This window comes from Abramis brama (assembly GCF_963993115.1).
Source record: "Abramis brama genome assembly, chromosome: 14".
NCBI classification, from domain to species: domain Eukaryota; kingdom Metazoa; phylum Chordata; class Actinopteri; order Cypriniformes; family Leuciscidae; genus Abramis; species Abramis brama.
Window position 1 is genome coordinate 3,028,430 of NC_139976.1, and position 17,740 is coordinate 3,046,169.

Consider the following 17,740-nt stretch of genomic DNA (forward strand, 5'->3'; position numbering starts at 1 on the left):
CGCATTCACCGTGAGACACACGCGACACTTTAAACAAGCTCTCACGCCACACATTCATTTTCCCATGCACAAAATCGCGAAGCGCAGAGGACACGGAGACCGACAGACTAACCGATCATCTCTAGCTAATAGTAAAAAAAAAACGAACACTGTTGAAAGATACAGTACAACTTACCGAAATGTATATTCCTCATACATAATATCGATCAATCAGTGTTTTTTATCAGCGTGAAGAGGTCAATAACATAGCTGGAGAACAATTATGTCATATTTACCTCAGGAAAGTCATTTAATGAACATAATATAGGCTATAGCACGCAGTTGGCAAGAAAAGAGCTAGAGAGTATTTTGCTAAATATGTGTAGGCTACTATATTACATTTTTTATATTTTTACTTATATCATTAAATAAAGTTGTTATTATAATAAAAAAAACGCATCATATTTCAATTGAGTTATTTTTAACCTTAAATAATACTGCCAGCTGCATAGGGCTCTCTGTATGTTTACAGCATTAGAGTTTTTTCTTGAGAAAAATTAAGGCCTATCTTGAGTAAATAATATTTATCCAAATGAGTCAATATTAAATCAAATCACAATAATTGAATTGAATTGAAATAATTTAAAAAAAAGAGTAGCTTACTAGAAATTGTACCATGTAAACATTGTAACATGTCACTAAACCTAATAAAATTCAGTTTAGTTACTAAAATGTTAGTGACAATCACAATAAACTTATTGTGATGCAAATTTTTTTATATTTCAATTGATGGAGAAGGTCAGACTATTTCCTTCAGAAAGACCGTTGGTTAGCTAGCTCATTTAAAATGTCCTAAAAAAAAATTGTTTAAAATAGATTTGATATTTATATTGTAGTTGAAAACAGCCCTGTGAGAAATTCATAGTAAAGTTCATAAAAAGTAAAAAGTTCATAGAATTAAAATTGATCTAAACTTTTTGGACCCTGCCTCTTAAAAGAATCGGAATCGAGAATCGTTAGGAACCGGAATCGAAACAAGGAATCGGAATCGGAATCGGAATCGTTCAAATTCAAACGATACCCAACCCTACAAATGATTTGCTCTTGTCATCCGATCGTGGTTGTATCTCTCTATTAGTGTTACTCGATCTTAGTGCTGCATTTGACACTATCGACCACAACATTCTTTTAAATAGACTCGAAAATTATGTTGGCATTAGTGGAATTGCATTAGCATGGTTTAAATCAACTTATCTGACCGTTATCAGTTTGTAGCAGTAAATGAAGAGATAGGTATCCTCAGTACTAGGACTGCTGCTGTTCACTCTGTACATGCTACCCTTAGGAGATATCATTAGGAAGCATGGAATTAGTTTTCACTGTTATGCTGATGATACTCAGCTCTATATTTCTTCACGCCCAGACGAAACTTACCAATTCACAAAATTAACAGAATGCATAGCTGTTATAAAACATTGGATGACTAGTAATTTCCTTCTACTTAATTCTGAAAAAACCCCCCAGAGATTCTAATTATTGGACAAAAAACTTCCTCACGTAATAACCTAGAATACTGTCTAACACTTGATGGCTGCTTTGTCAAGTCTTTGTCGTCGGTTAGGAACCTGGGTGTGCTCTTTGATACCAATCTTTCATTTGAAAGTCACGTGTCTAGTATCTGTAAAACCGCATTTTTCCATCTTAAAAATATATCTAAATTACGTCATATGCTCTCATTGACAAATGCGGAACAATTAGTTCATGCATTCATGACCTCAAGGCTAGATTATTGTAATGCTCTACTGGGTGGTTGCCCTGCACGCTTAATAAACAAACTACAGCTAGTTCAAAACGCAGCAGCTCGAGTTCTTACCAGAACCAGGAAGTATGACCATATTAGCCCGGTTCTGTCAACACTGCATTGGCTCCCTATTAAACATTGTATACATTTTAAAATATTGCTGATTACTTACAAAGCACTAAATGGTTTAGCTCCGCAGTACTTGAGCGAGCTCTTAACGCATTTTAGTCCTTCACGTCTATTGCGATCTCAAAATTCTGGCCAGTTGATAATAATACCTAGAATATCAAAATCGACTGCTGGTGGTAGATCATTCTCCTATTTAGCACCAAAACTTTGGAACAGTCTTCCTAACATTGTCTGGGAAGCAGACACACTGTCAGTTCAAAGCTAGACTAAAAATACATCTCTTTGACCTAGCATACACATAACACATTATAGACTTCTATAATTCAATGTTAGGCTGCATAGATCAGGTCAGCCGGAACCGGGAACACTTCCCATAAATCCTGATGTGCTCGTTACATCATAAGAAGAATGGCGTCTTCGCTAATATTAGTCTCTCTGTTTAACCTGAGGTTTACCGCAGTCCGCCGGATCCAGATCTGATGAAGGACCTGCGCCTGGACGCGACGACAACGCAGTCCTTAAGTGTCAACTAGTCTCTTCCCTGTGAAGACCTCCCTCCCCTCCCTTTACCTCTCTACAGATAAAGCGTAGGGATAATTCCAGTTCGCGTGGCTACGTGGAAGTGGTGAAAATTCTCTTTTATAAATTTTAAGGGCAGACAAGTAGTTTGTTGAGGGTTGGTTTGTGGGGAAGGACTACATGCTCGAGCACATATATTCAAATGCTCATAACAATAGCCTGAACTCGTAATACGCATGTGCACGCCATCAGCGTTCTCACAGGCTCGCGTTTTTAAAGTTTGTGTAGAGAGAACTTAAGAGTTTCCTGTTAAAACGGTGTCGTGTTAATAACTAATGATCGTTATGATGAAAGTGAATCAATCAAAACTAACTTTAGCTTGACAATAACTGTATTCTAGAGCTGCTGTAAAGCCAGAACAATCTCTGTTACTTTAATCATTATCACTGTAAAGCTGCTTTGGAACAATCTACATTGTTAAAAGCGCTATATAAATGAAGATGACTTGACTTGACATAATAATATTTTTTTTTTATGAATATTGAAGTGACTCCTTGTTCCAAAATGTATTTTTTATATTTTTTTTATTTTTTTTTATGAATGTTATTTGTTCACCTACTAGCATAAAAATATTAGCTATAATTTTCCCCATGTATAATATAATAAATTAATCTCTACCTAAGAGACCATGTAAAAAAAAAAAAAAGCCATCAGAATCATTATTGTTCAAATATGAAATAAAGGCGGGGGGGGGGGGGCTATTTTCCCTTTTTTTGAGAGGTACAGTATATAACATTAATTTGCTGAATGAGATAAATGTGATATTGATATTTGTAATACCATCTGTGCAACTTTTTTCATTTCCATAGTGATGATACTGATACTTATTTGCGTCAGATGTGTGGCAATGCAATTTTAATTTCTGAAGCACCCGGAAAATGTTGCAGCACTGGTTGCTGTTCTCTTTCAGAAGGTTCAGTTAGGGTGAGGTTCAGTTATTACTCAGATTACCAGATCATGCTGAATGTTCACACAGGTTTGTCTGCACACGGGCTGCGGAGGCTTTGATCCGAACTTGATTGACGGCTGCTTCTCCCAGTTAAAGCTGACAATATTCTTAGAAAAGCTTGATAGTAAAAGGAGGTAGCATTTTTCATCACTATTTTCCTCTCTGCCAATTGCACTTCTTTCTCATATTTTTCTTTTTATTCTTCTGGTAACTTATATAAAGGGAAATCATAGTTGTCTGAATAGTTTAATAAAATGAGGTGGGGTATTGTTAGAGTTGTCAACCCATCTAGAAAAGGTCCACCCACACTTAATACAGTCATAAGATTGTTAGGCCTGCAGTTCATTCTTCATTGTATTCTGCAACTGGATCAACTAAGTCGCTGTGTTTTGGAGTTTGTGAAGCAACATTTTTGTATCAGGTAATGTCACAGTTAATTTAATCTCTTTGAGCTCTAATTACTCTTCAGTAATCTGCTTTTGGTAAATCTGAATTATTTAAAAAAAAATAAAAAATACACTACCTGTCAAAAGTTTGGGGTCAGTAAGAATTTTAATTTTATTTTTGGGGGAAAGAAATAAAATAAATCAATACTTTTATTCATCAAGGATAAGTTAAACTGATCAAAAGTTACAGTAAAGAAATTTATAATGTTAGAAAATATTCTATTTTAAATAAATGCTGTTCTTTTGAACTTTCTATTCATCAAAGAATTTTGAAACATTGATTGTTAATACATTGATAATAATAATAATGAATTTTTCTTGAGCATCAAATCATCATATTAGAATGATGGATCATGTGACACTGAAGACTGGAGTAATGAGGCTGAACATTCAGCTTTGATCACAGAAATAAATTACAGTTTAAAATATATTAAAATAGAAAACAGTAATTTTAAATTGTCATAATATTTCACAATATTATTTTTTTTATTGTTTTTTATCAAATAAATGCAGCCTTGGTGAGCAGAAGATACTTCTTTCAAAAACATTAAAAAATCTTACTGACCCCAAACTTTGTAACACTTTACATTTTTTTTTTTAAATTAGTCAATGCCTTAACTAACACAAAGTTACACTGAACAATATAATTTTACATCATAATACTAAACACTACATGTAATACAATAGATATAGAAGAACATATTTCACGTTTATGTTCATGTGTGCAGGTGCTGGACATGCCGTTTATTACAATGAGTTTTCTATTCTCATTGTATGTTTCAATATTGCTGTTTGGTGAGTGTTTTTACATCTTTGAAGTTTTAATACACATGATGTTGGAATGATGCCATAGTATATTCAAATAAGTGAACTGACTGTATCATCTTTCAAAATGAAACCATTGTTCTTATATTTTGTATTTGTTTGTTTTAAAGGTAAAATAATTGATGGACAATCAGGTAATTCTTTCCATTCATCTTCTTATAATAACACTATACTTATACTTCATCTTCACCAGTGCTTCCCCTTTCTATCTCTAGCTTTCAATTAGACAAACAAAGCGTGTGGAAAACAAAAAAAAGATCTTCACTGTGGAACTTTGTGATAAACGTTATTTCAATAGTACAGAGACACTTTTAATAACTTTTAGCTGAATATGTACATTTTGCATTAAAAAAAAAAAAGGAAAAAAAAAAAGTCTGATTGGATCACTGTATTAATAGTTTTAAAGAGCAAGGACCTTAGTCTGGAGAAATGTAAAAAAAGATTGAGGAAAAACTATATGGAATCTGAAGTTCCCCACTACTTAATTTATTGAAAAGTGCAATCATTCAAGTCTTAGATAAATGCACGGATCATGAAAAGATTTGTGCTGTGTTGCAATTTGCCGGAAAAACTATGGCCTAAAAGTATCTACTGTTTGTCTTAATAAAGTACATATTTTTTGAGCATACTGTGTCATGGAATTTAATCTTGAAAACCACATAGTGTAGGCGTGTGCATCATGTCACCACAAACTGTCAATCATTCTGTCACAGTTGACATCATGAGATACACATTCCACATTTCAATACTTTAAAACATTAGGCAACCAACACATTACAATACTTATTAATACTTAAATGTTAGGCTGTTTATATCCCCTTTGTCACAGCTAAAAGAAAAGAGATGCTCATTCTTAATCTAATTTTGCTATTTGAAAGTTTCCTAATGTTGTTTTGGAGTCTCCTACAACATGTTTACATGCTGATGTTTCATCTTGACGTCACAACGAAACGGCTAATGACTCGTTTGAAAAACAATTAATTTAATTGACTCAGATTAGACTAGGGTTGCCAACTTATGAAAAGGAAAATAAGGGAAAATCGTGTTTTTTTTTTATAGGAAAATAAGGGACAGAATAAGGGACACACAAAATATTTGTACTGTACCACACAGTGCATATCATTTTAGCATCTGCATTTAAATATGTGTACAAAAGATGTATAAAAGGTTCTCTGACAAACACATTTGTGTCATTTCGTGGAAAAATCAACCAAATTTCAGAAACTTTCCTGGCTCAAGTTTTTGATTTTGTTAAAAAAAAAAAAAAAATTCTGAAGAAAGACAAACGTAAATGAAGAAGAAAGCCAAAATATTAGGCTACATGTGATGGATGTGTATTTACTGAGAAATTACAGTTTTGTAAAATGGGTCAAAATGACAATTTTCACCTGAGATTTGGAGTCAGATTACAGGGGGGTTAAAATGACTTTAGAACTGCATCATTATTGTTCTTTTACACAGAGATTGTTAGGTCTATTAAGCTAAATCGGTTGAATTTAGACATCTTTGTTTTATTTTTGCTACTGTATGCCAACGGTGACATTTTAAAAATGGGTAAAAGCACTACTTTTGTTTTGTTTTTTTTGCCCAAAGTTTGCATGCCTGCAACTCATATTACAAATATCTTAATATCCTTTTAGATCCTAATTCTTAATAAACTTTTCTTTTGGTTTCTTCATTTTTAAGGCCGAATATGGTTAATTTATATATATATATATATATAATAATATATAATAATATATATATAAACACAACTGAAAATTACTGAGTGCCGTAAATAGTATTTTTCCAAAGTGTGTGTGCCTGTAACTCTAAAAGTAATAAAGATATCTTTATATCCTTCTATATTCTCATTCTTAATAAACTTAATTTTAAAAGCCCTATATGGTTCAAACCCATAGATATAATGTGGCTCCATGTTCAATTTGTTGAATTTTACCCATTTTCAATATATAGCTACACCAACGGATATTACTGTATCATCAACCTCTATTCAAAACAATAAACATAAAATGTTTTTTTTTTTTTTTTTGTCAGGAAGACATATAGATGGCATAAAATGTAAAAGCACAATAACTGAACGTCTTTGAAATTACATCCAAAAAAAAACATGCGTCCTTAAAATAGCATCTGAACGCGCCACTGACTTTAGACTAGGTTTTTCCTGGTCTGTGGCGGAATTGTTTTCTGAAACTGCAAAATAGCACCAGGGAACGTTTGTGGCGGAACAAACCTTCTCTTTTCGCTGAACCGCCCCCGGCAAGTTCCCTAATTTAACGACGTGCGTCTGTGGAGGGAAAAGTCCGCTGTGCGTCGGGTGCAAAATAGGAATGATACATGCATCGTGTACAAAGTCAAATGCGCTGGGTGCAAGATAGAGCCCAATAACTTTATATACGGTGCACTTTCAGATAAAAAAAATTGCAGGATGTTTTCATTAGCTTCATTAAAGCTATGTTACTACCCATAATAGGGGCCCTTTAAATAGTATATGTAATGGTATGTAGCATTGAAATATGAATTTACGGTACAAATATTTACAAACTTTATTTTAATGTTTCCATAACAGTGGACCCCTGCAACAACTACAAAGTTCTGAATGATTCATGGAGAGCCACCAACAATTACTATCCCTCTGAAATAATGTGTGACTGTGAGGTCAGCTGGAATGGCTGGTACCGACTTTTTTTTGATGGTCAGAGCGTTCAGATGCCAGACACATGTGTTGATCAGGACAGCTGTGGCACTCATGCTCCACTGTGGCTGAACGGAGGACATCCAACAGTTGTGGATGGAGTGGTCACTCGAGATGTCTGCGGTCACTATGACAATGACTGCTGCGCTTTTCAGTCCAATCCCATTAAAGTCAAAGCCTGTCCAGGAGTTTATTATGTCTATGAGTTTGTGAAACCATCTTTCTGCTATTTGGCTTACTGTGCAGGTAAATATATTTACATTTTTCTTTTTTTCATAATTGCATTTTTGTTCATTTAATTTTTATCTTATTTTACTTTTCTCAGATGTAAGGAACATCAACATCACCTATACCATCTCAACCTCAGCTATAGAAATGACATCCGTGGCTATTACGACTGGTAATGTGATGTTTTTGAAATGTTTCTTAAGTATTTTTGTTCAGATTAGCAAACCTATGCAGTCAGACCAGATCCAAGTTTTTGACTGCATGTAAAGTATATGTGTGTGTAATGTGCAGCTGTGATTTTGATTCAGGTTTGCATAATTACTATTAGTGAGTTGATAGGGTCTGAGGAAATAAATTGGAGCAAAGTAAAAATATTTCAAAAATGTGCTTGAGTATATTTAAAATCTGAAAATCACAAATTCAAAGTAATTGATTTCTTAAATAGAAATTCTTAAGAAATAATAAATAGTACGTATTAAAGAAAACTTGTGCGTGGTCAGGAAATTTCAATTGATTGTAGCTGGTGAGTCAGTAATTTGGCATAATTTAAATCATGAAGAAAAAATCTACTTTTAGTAGCTTTGCTATCCAAGGCTACCCTGGTAATCCAGAGTTCTCGCGAGACCACAAGTTGAATTTGCTCAGCGAGTTACTCTGATGTTGAGTAATGATGCTCATTAAATATGCCCCTCGATCTGAGCTGCACCAATCACAGCGGGTTGTCTGATATAGGCGGGCCAGAGGCGAGCTAAACAGATGACGACAGCGCTGTGACGTCGAAGTCATTAGTAAACATTGCCAGATGGCTATGGATGAACACCAGTTGTTTGAAACGGCTTTGGCCGCTACAATGAACGAGTTAGACTTAGCTTTTTATCTAAAACAGGAACAGAAGACGCCGCTCGGATCATTCCTTTGCAAGAAGGGCGTTTTTGCTGTTTTGCCAACCAGATACGGTAAGAGTATAATCTACCAGTTAGCTCCGCTGGTAGCTAAGCGTATGGGGTTTATTCAAGGGGGTAATGTTTCAGAAAAGACTGAAGCTTCTCCGGGGGCCGCCATTGATTAGCAGACCATCACCTGCTGTTAGCATTCCATTGACTTCCATTCATTTTGGCGTCACTTTGACAGCGAATAACTTTACATCTGAGGCGTTTAAAGACTCCATTTGTCCATTATTTATTTCTAAAGAAACACGAAAATGTATAAAAGGCTCCATTACCTTGTATCTTACGTTATGGCCCCATAGAAGCAGTTTTTGTAAAAATAGGCTAACGATTGCGTCATAACCATGCGACTCTCTGTCGCACAGGAGAAATTACCGTATGGACAGGAGGAGAAGCTCGCGGGCAATCAGGGGGACGTGGAGGCAAAATGAAAAAATAATTAATCAGAATACTTAGCAAAAGTTGCTCCTGCTCCTAGCTCATGGACAGCTCCTACTCACGCTCTCCGTCTCTGCAAGATTCGGAAGGGAATGATTCAGATTTCTCTTGGCACAGCTACTCATGTCACATCTACATCGTCAAGCTCAGTTTGAGTCTGCGCAGTACGCTGAACCATCAGGAAGTGAGTGCTTCTAATTGACTTCACTTTTCTCCATTGAATCCAGTGGGGTCGCTGTGTCTATTTTTTTTATTGTTGTTTACTGTCTATGGGTTTATTGTTGTGATTGGTCGTAGTGTTATCCACTTGCGTGCAGAAACTTGCGTTTCAAATGCATGCTTGGTGCCTCCCCTCGAGCTGGGCGATTTTCATTAGTCTTTTAGATTTAGGTCTGGATTTCCAGTCTAATCCAAGGCATGAATACAAGAATGTTTCCAATTCACTGGAATCGTTCAGTATACAGTTTAATCAGTAATTAAGAAACAATAATTCATTTCGTTTTCCATTGAGACAATGACCCTAAATGTCAAGCCAATGGCTGAAAAACAACAATATTAATGTAATTGAGTGACCAAGTCAGAGTTCAATCAGATCTCAATCAATTTACAGTATGGGTGGCCTTGGAAAATGCCTGTCAAATCCCAATCTCCATGCATCCAATCTGACAGACCTTGAATGGTTCTGCAAAGGGGAAAAATTACAGTTGCCTTATGTGAAAAGCTGATAGAGACTCAAGACTGTAATGTTGTTTACATTTACATTAAGTCATTTAGCAGACGCTTTTGTCCAAAGCAACTTACAATTTAGGACTAAATTAAGCGAGTCATCGTGAAGAGGCAAAAAACAACGCAAGACGTGCTCAAAATACAAAGTTCAGGCATTGTTCAGAGTAGCATAAGCCCGATAAGGGAGGATTAAAGGAAAAGGAAAGAATTTATTTTAATTTTTAAAATTTTTTTTATTGTTATTATTATGTTGTTAAAGGTGCATCTACTAAATACTGATGTAAATGGAATGAGAGGCAGTTATTTGGTTTAATACTTGCCATACATTTTTGAAATTTATACAATTATACTAGTAGTAAAAAAAAAAAAAAAAAAATTGTAGTTCAGTTTTGGTAACATTTCGAAGAGGATGAAGAATTTCGATTCTAGGATTTCAATATTATGGGGAATTTATTTATTTTTATTTACAAATATTTACAAACATTATTTTAATGTTTCCATAACAGCGGATCCCTGCAACAACTACAATGTCCTGAATGATTCATGGAGAGCCACCAACAATCAATATCCCTCTGAAATAATGTGTGACTGTGAGGTCAGCTGGAACGGCTGGTACCGACTCTTTTTTGATGGTCAGAGCATTCAGATGCCAGACACATGTGTTGATCAGGACAGCTGTGGCACTCATGCTCCACTGTGGCTGAACGGAGGACATCCAACAGTTGAGGATGGAGTGGTCACTCGAGATGTCTGCGGTCACTGGGACAATAACTGCTGCTTTTTCCAATCTAATCCCATTAAAGTCAAAGCCTGTCCTGGCAATTATTATGTTTATGAGTTTGTGAAACCAGATTTCTGCTCTTTGGCTTACTGTGCAGGTAAATACATTTACATCTTCCCTTGTTTGCATAAGTTATAATTGTATCTGGGTTGATTTACAGCGCATCAATATTTTTCAGATGTAAGGAACACAAACACTACCTATACTACTGTCACTCCAGAGACAATGTTAACCACAGAAACCACAACCATGGACATTACAACTGGTAATGAAATGTTCTAATTTTCCATCTGCAGGATTTATTACATGACTAGATCCATCTTAAGCATTTGTGTCTGCATATAAAGAAGTTAAAAAATAAAAAAGTGAAATGTGCAGTTAGAGGTCTGTTCTGTTTATGACTTCTGTTTATGATTTACTATTAGTAAGCAAATAGTAAATATATACAGTATATATATATATATATATATATATATATATATATATATGTGTGTGTGTGTGTGTGTGTGTGTGTGTTAGTGTCTGAGTAATTATATATTGTTTTATTATTATCAAATTTGTATTGATTTTGTTTTTCCAGATATTGGGCACAATACCACTTTCTATACTACTACCACTTCAACCATAACAACTACATTTATAGCAGGCTTGTGCACAATTCAGAAGTGAATTGAGAATGACTCCTTAATTCCAATTCAATTCTTGAATTTGAATTGAATTTGAATTGATGTTAAAAACAGGATCTAGAATTACAACTCGAATTTAAATTAAAGGAAGCAGAATTGCAATTCAATAAAAATTCAAAGAAATTCAAATACATATTTTAAGTGAAGTGTTTAACAATGAAGCTTTACAGTATATGTCAGATCTGATTGCATTATAAATGATATTAGTTTGAACTACTTGTACAGATTATATTAAAAGGATATGTTTTCCCCCAGCAATGAATGTTAAAAGCAATATTAAAAACAAAACTAATTAAACAACATTGAGGGGGTAATTTATTTCAAGAATTTGATCAATATCTATTTTAGAACAAAATGTATGCAGGGTTGAGGAGTAAATAGTTACGTGAAATTAAATTTCTGTTATTAAATTACAAAATTAATGTAATTGTATTTAGTTGTATTACTGAGTTAAAATGTTTAATTCAATTAGTTACTAATCAACTTAAAACAAAATGGCTTTGCATTGATAAAGTTATCCAAATAAAGTAATCCAAACCAAATTTATAATGGGTAACTAATAACAGTATGCGATAATATTTCCAAAGTGACCTTCCTAACACTGAATGCATGCGAGACTCAACACATTCTTTCTGTTGTGTGACTGTGTGGAATTTCTTTGAATTGCCATGAATTTAATTCAACTTCCTGTCATTACAATTCAAATTCAATTCAACGTCCTGTGGGGCGGAGTAAATTCAATTCAAATTCCAATTCATGAATTGAATGGAGGCCAATTCTGAAATTCTGAATTTTACACAAGCCTGATTTATAGATACTACAGCAATGGACACTGGTAATTTAATGTGCTATGGGAAAGTTTTTTTTGTTTTTGTTTTGAATGACCAGGGCCCGGTTTCCCAAATTAATGATAAATGATTTTAGTGCCGTCCGAATCCATAATATCAGTGTTTTTCTCACCCAACCCGCGTAAAAATCCCTGGCCAAATTAGTACCTTCTGTTTTTTGACAAACAGGTCGGGTGGTAATTTAATTGCCGTCTGAATCCACATCTCTGAGTTTACAAGAGATTCAAAATTCACGGTTTAAATCCTTTTTGATCACTGCCGAGCACCGTACGCAAGATGTAAACTTTTATTACTGAAATGCTGGAAAGTATTTACAAGAACAATATTTCATCGCAGCTCCATCTCAGCGAACAAAAATGGGAAAGAGAAGAAGGCACGTCAATTTTTGAAAAGGTTATTGTGGCAGCAATATATGTTACAATTTTAAAATATGTAGGCTAGGCTATTATAGGCTATTATAGTTTGGATTATTTTTATAATATCCAATAATCATAATAAATTGCAATTTCAACTATTTCTGAAGTGCTTCATTTATAAAGATCACCGCTTTCTCACATAAACAGCCCCTGCACGAGAGAATAATTGATTCTCGAGCCATCGATATCAAACAATTCAGCACCATCGCCACGGACAGCGCCGGGTAACGTCGCACGTAAGAAGGTATATCTTAAGCAGCTTCCTAAGGTATGGTTCGGGGAACACACTTAGGAACATAAACAACTTTGGTAAGATATATCTTTCGAGCTTTCTTAGCGCGCTAAGAGTGAGCGTTATCGGGAAACCGGGCCCAGATCAGATCTGTTATGAGTTGCATTTATATAAGTTAAACAGTTTGTGAAACATGGACTTTCCAAGTTTGATTTGAATTTGATTTGTGAAATAACTGATCAAATTATGAATAAATATAAATATATAAAACATTTTTAAGTTGAAATATATAAATATATTTACTGCCCCTTACAGAAAAAGTGGATACAACAAAGATAATGGAAACCACAAAAACAGAAAGTAAGGCTATGGAGATGACAACTCCAGAAAGTACCACAACCGAGAACACAACAGCAGAAAGCATCTTAACTGAGACCACAACACCGGGCACCACAAAAAAAGAAAGTACGACCACAGACAAAACAACTGTGGAAAGTACCACAACCGTGACCACATCAGCAGAAAGAACCACCCCTGAGGCCACAAATGGGCTTACTACAACAACACAAAGTATGATCAGAGGCACAACAATTCCTGAAGGTACAATAACTGAGACCACAACACCCGAAAGCACCACACCTGAGACCATAACTGTGGATACTACAACAAGAGAAAGCACCACAGCAACAGAAAGTACCACAAGTGAGACAACAGCAGCAAAAAGCACAGCAACTGAAACCACAACACCGGGCACCACAACAACAGGAAGTACGAACACAGGCACAACAACTCCAGAAAATACAACTGGAGAGACAACAACAGTAAAAAGCACCACAACTGTGGGTACTACAACAACAGAAGGGACCAACACTGAGACCACAACACCTGGCACCACAACAGCAGAAAGCACCACACCTGAGAAAGTAAGCATAAGAACAACAGAAAGTACAACCACAGGCACAACAACTCAAGAAAGTACAACGGCAGAAAGTACCACAACTATGGGTACCACAACAACAGAAATTACCACAAGCAAGACAACAACAGCAAAAAGCACAACAACTGAAACCACAACACCGGGCACCACAACAACAGGAAATATGACCAAAGGCACAACAACTCCAGAAAATACAACTGGAGAGACAACAACAGTAAAAAGCACCACAACTGTGGGTACTACAACAACAGAAGGGACCAACACTGAGACCACAACACCTGGCACCACAACAGCAGAAAGCACCACACCTGAGAAAGTAAGCATAAGAACAACAGAAAGTACAACCACAGGCACAACAACTCAAGAAAGTACAACGGCAGAAAGTACCACAACTATGGGTACCACAACAACAGAAATTACCACAAGCAAGACAACAACAGCAAAAAGCACAACAACTGAAACCACAACACCGGGCACCACAACAACAGGAAATATGACCAAAGGCACAACAACTCCAGAAAATACAACTGGAGAGACAACAACAGTAAAAAGCACCACAACTGTGGGTACTACAACAACAGAAGGGACCAACACTGAGACCACAACACTTGGCACCACAACAGCAGAAAGCACCACACCTGAGAATGAAAGCATAAGAACAACAGAAAGTACAACCACAGGCACAACAACTCAAGAAAGTACAACGGCAGAAAGTACCACACCTGTGGGTACCACAGCAACAGAAATTACCAAAAGCGAGACCACAACAGCAGAGAGCACCACAACAACAGAAAGTATGACCACAAGCACAACAACTCCTGGAAGTACCACAACTGAAACCACAACAGTAGAAAGCACCACACCTGGGACCATAACTGTGGGTACTACAACAACAGAAAGCACCACAACAACAGAAAGTACAACAGCCAAGAGCAACACAGCAGAAACCACCACAATTGAGACCACAACTGTGGCTAGTACAACAACAGAAAACACTCCAACAAAAAGAACAGTCACAGGCACAACAACTCCAGAAAGTACAACAGCCGAGATCACGAAAGCAGAGAGCAACACAACTGTGGAAAGTACCACAAGCGAGATCACAACAGCAGAAAGCACCACCCCTGAGACCATAAGTTTAGGTACTACAACAACAGAAAGTATGACTACAAGCACAACAACTCCAGAAAGTACCACAACTGAGACCACAACTGTGGGTACTACAACTGAGACCACAACTTTGGGTACCACAAAAACAGAAAGTACCACAGCAACAGAAAGTACCACAAGGGAGACCACAACAGCAGAAAGTACAATCACAGGCACAACAACTCCAGAAAGTACAACAGCCGAGAGAACGACAGCAGAGAGCACCACGACTGTGGCTATCACAACAGCAGAAAGCACCAACCCTGAGACCATAACTTTAGGTACTACAACAACAACAGAAAGAACAACCACAGGCACGGTATCTCCAGTATCTGAAAGTACCACAACAGAGACCACAACAGTAGACAGCACTACACATGGGACCACAACTGTGGGTACTACAACAACAGAAAGCATCACAACAGAAAGTACGACTACAGGCACAACAACTCCAGACAGTACTACAACTGAGACCACAACAGCAGTAAGTACCACACCCGAGACCACAACTGTGGGTACTACAACAACAGAAAGCACCCCAGCAACAGAAAGTACCACAAGTGAGAACACAACGGCAGAAAGTACAAAAATAGGCACAACAACTCAAGAAAGTACAACAGCCAATACCACAACAGCCGAAAGTACCACAACTGTGGGTTTCACGGGAACAGAAAGTTCCACAAGCCAGACCACAACAGCAGAAAATATGACCACAGGCACAACAACTCCTGAAAATATCAAAACTGAGACCACAACTGTAGAAAGCAACACACCTGAGACCACAACTGTGGGTACTACAACTACAGAGAGCACCACAGGAAAAGAAATTACAACAGCTGAGACCACAACAGCACAAAGCACCCAAAATGTGGGTACCACAACACCAGAAAGTACCACAAGCGAGACCACAACAGTAGAAAGCACCACATCTGAGACCACAAATGTGGGTACTACAACAACAGAAAGCACAACAGCAACAGAAAGTACAACAGCTAAGACCACAACAGCAGAAAGCACCACAGCTGAGATCACAACTGTGGCTACTACAACAACAGAAAGCAATACAACAGAAAGTACGACTACAGGCAAAACAACTCCAGACAGTACTGCAATTGAGTCTACAACAACAGAAAGCACCATAGCTACAGAAAGTCCCACAAATGAGACCACAACAGCAGAAATTACAACCACAGGCACAACATTTCCAGAACATACAACTGCCGAGACCACAACAGCAGAGAGCACCACAACTGTGGGTAGCACAACAGCAGAAAGTACCGCAAGCGAGATCACAACAGCAGAAAGCACCACCCCTGAGACCACAACTGTAGGAACTACAACAACAGAAAGTACGACCATAGGCACAACAAGTCCTGAAAGTAACACAACTGAGAACACGACAGTAGAAAGTACCACACCTGAGATCACATCTCTGGGTACCACAACAACAGAGAGTACAACCACAAGCACAACTCCAGAAAGTACAACAGTCAAAACCACAACAGCAGAAAGCACCACAACTGTGGGTACCACAACACCAGAAAGAACCACAAGCAAGACCACAACAGTGGAAAGCACCACACCTAAGACCACAACTGTGGCTACTACAACAACAAAAAGCACTACAACAGAAAGTATGACTACAGGCACAACAACTCCAGAAAGTACCACAACTGAGACCACATCTCTGGGCACTACAACAACAGAAAGCACCACAGCAACAGAAAGTACCACAAGTGAGACCACAACCGCAGAAAGCACAACCACAGGCACAATAACTTCAGAAAGTACAACAGCCAAGACCACAACAGCAGAGAGCAAAGGTGCCATAGGGTGCCCCGTCTCTGAGTCGGAAGGTCCTTACTCAGAGGAATGGGCCAGGGAGGGGAGGAGTCGGTCTGTCACGAGGAGCATAAGTTCTGGGAACCAGGTCCGGGTGGGCCAATAGGGAGTCACCAGAAGGACCTGCTCCTCGTCCTCCCTGACTTTGCACAGTGTCTGTGCAAGTAGGCTCACTGGGGGAAACGCATATTTGCGGACTCCCCGGGGCCAGCTGTGTGCCAGTGCGTCCGTGCCGAGTGTTCTCTCGGTCAGGGAATAAAACAGCTGGCAGTGGGAGGTCTCTGAGGAGGCAAACAGGTCAACCTGAGCCTCCCTGAACTCTCTTCAAATCAGCTGAGCCACCTGGGGGTGGAGTCGCCATTCTCCCGCGAGCACAGCTTGTGATAGCTCGTCGGCCACATGGTTGAGCACACCGGGGATACACGACGGGAGCATAGACCACCTTGTCGGTTGATGTACGCAACGGTCGCAGTGTTGTCCGTACGGACCAGCACGTCTCTGCCCTGAAGCGGCTTTTTCAAGCGGCTCAGAGCGAGACGTACTGCTAGCAACTCGAGGCAGTTGATGTGCCAATGTAGTTGGGGGCCTGTCCACACCCCTGACACTGCATGTCCATTGTATGTGGCACCCCAGCCGGTGGCAGATGCATCTGTGAATAGCACTGCATGCCTGGACATCTGTTCCAAGGGGACTCCTGCCCAGAGGAACGAGGTCTCTGACCACAGACTGAAGGTCTGGCAGCACTCCGGTGTGACTGCCACCCGGTGAGTGCCGTGATGGTGATCGAGTCCCGCCCATCTCGGGACTCGACCGTGAAGCCAGTGCTGAAGTGGTCTCATATGGCGCAGTCCAAGCGGGGTTACCGCTGCTGCTGCTGCCATATGCCCCAGGAGCCTCTGAAAAAATTTGAGTGGGACCTCTGTCCTGCCTTTGAACATGTTCAAACAGTTCAACACCGTCTGAGTGCGTTGCTCTATGAGGCGCCCTGTCTGAGTGACCGAATCCAACTCCATATCGAAAAAAGAGATTCTCTGCACGGGGGCGAGTTTTTTTTCTCTTCTAGTTGACCTGAAGGCCCAGCTGGCTGAGGTGCCTGAGCACGAGGTC

The 17,740-nt window shown here is 38.2% G+C and overlaps 1 protein-coding gene across 1 annotated transcript; it reads left to right on the top strand.

Annotated features, from left to right (window-relative positions):
• Positions 1–3,791: 3,791 nt before the first annotated feature.
• Positions 3,792–16,950, top strand: LOC311096284 (uncharacterized protein; the record flags this gene model as incomplete). The annotated part of the gene is made up of 12 exons (XM_084135351.1): positions 3,792–3,858; positions 4,612–4,678; positions 4,819–4,842; positions 7,278–7,649; positions 7,729–7,803; positions 10,249–10,620; positions 10,702–10,788; positions 13,021–14,802; positions 14,902–15,186; positions 15,322–15,774; positions 15,922–16,317; positions 16,886–16,950. Exons 2-12 carry the CDS (start codon positions 4,621–4,623, stop codon positions 16,948–16,950), a joined length of 3,969 nt encoding a protein of 1,322 aa, XP_083991477.1. The 5' UTR covers positions 3,792–3,858; positions 4,612–4,620.
• Between the last annotated feature and the right edge of the window lie 790 nt (positions 16,951–17,740).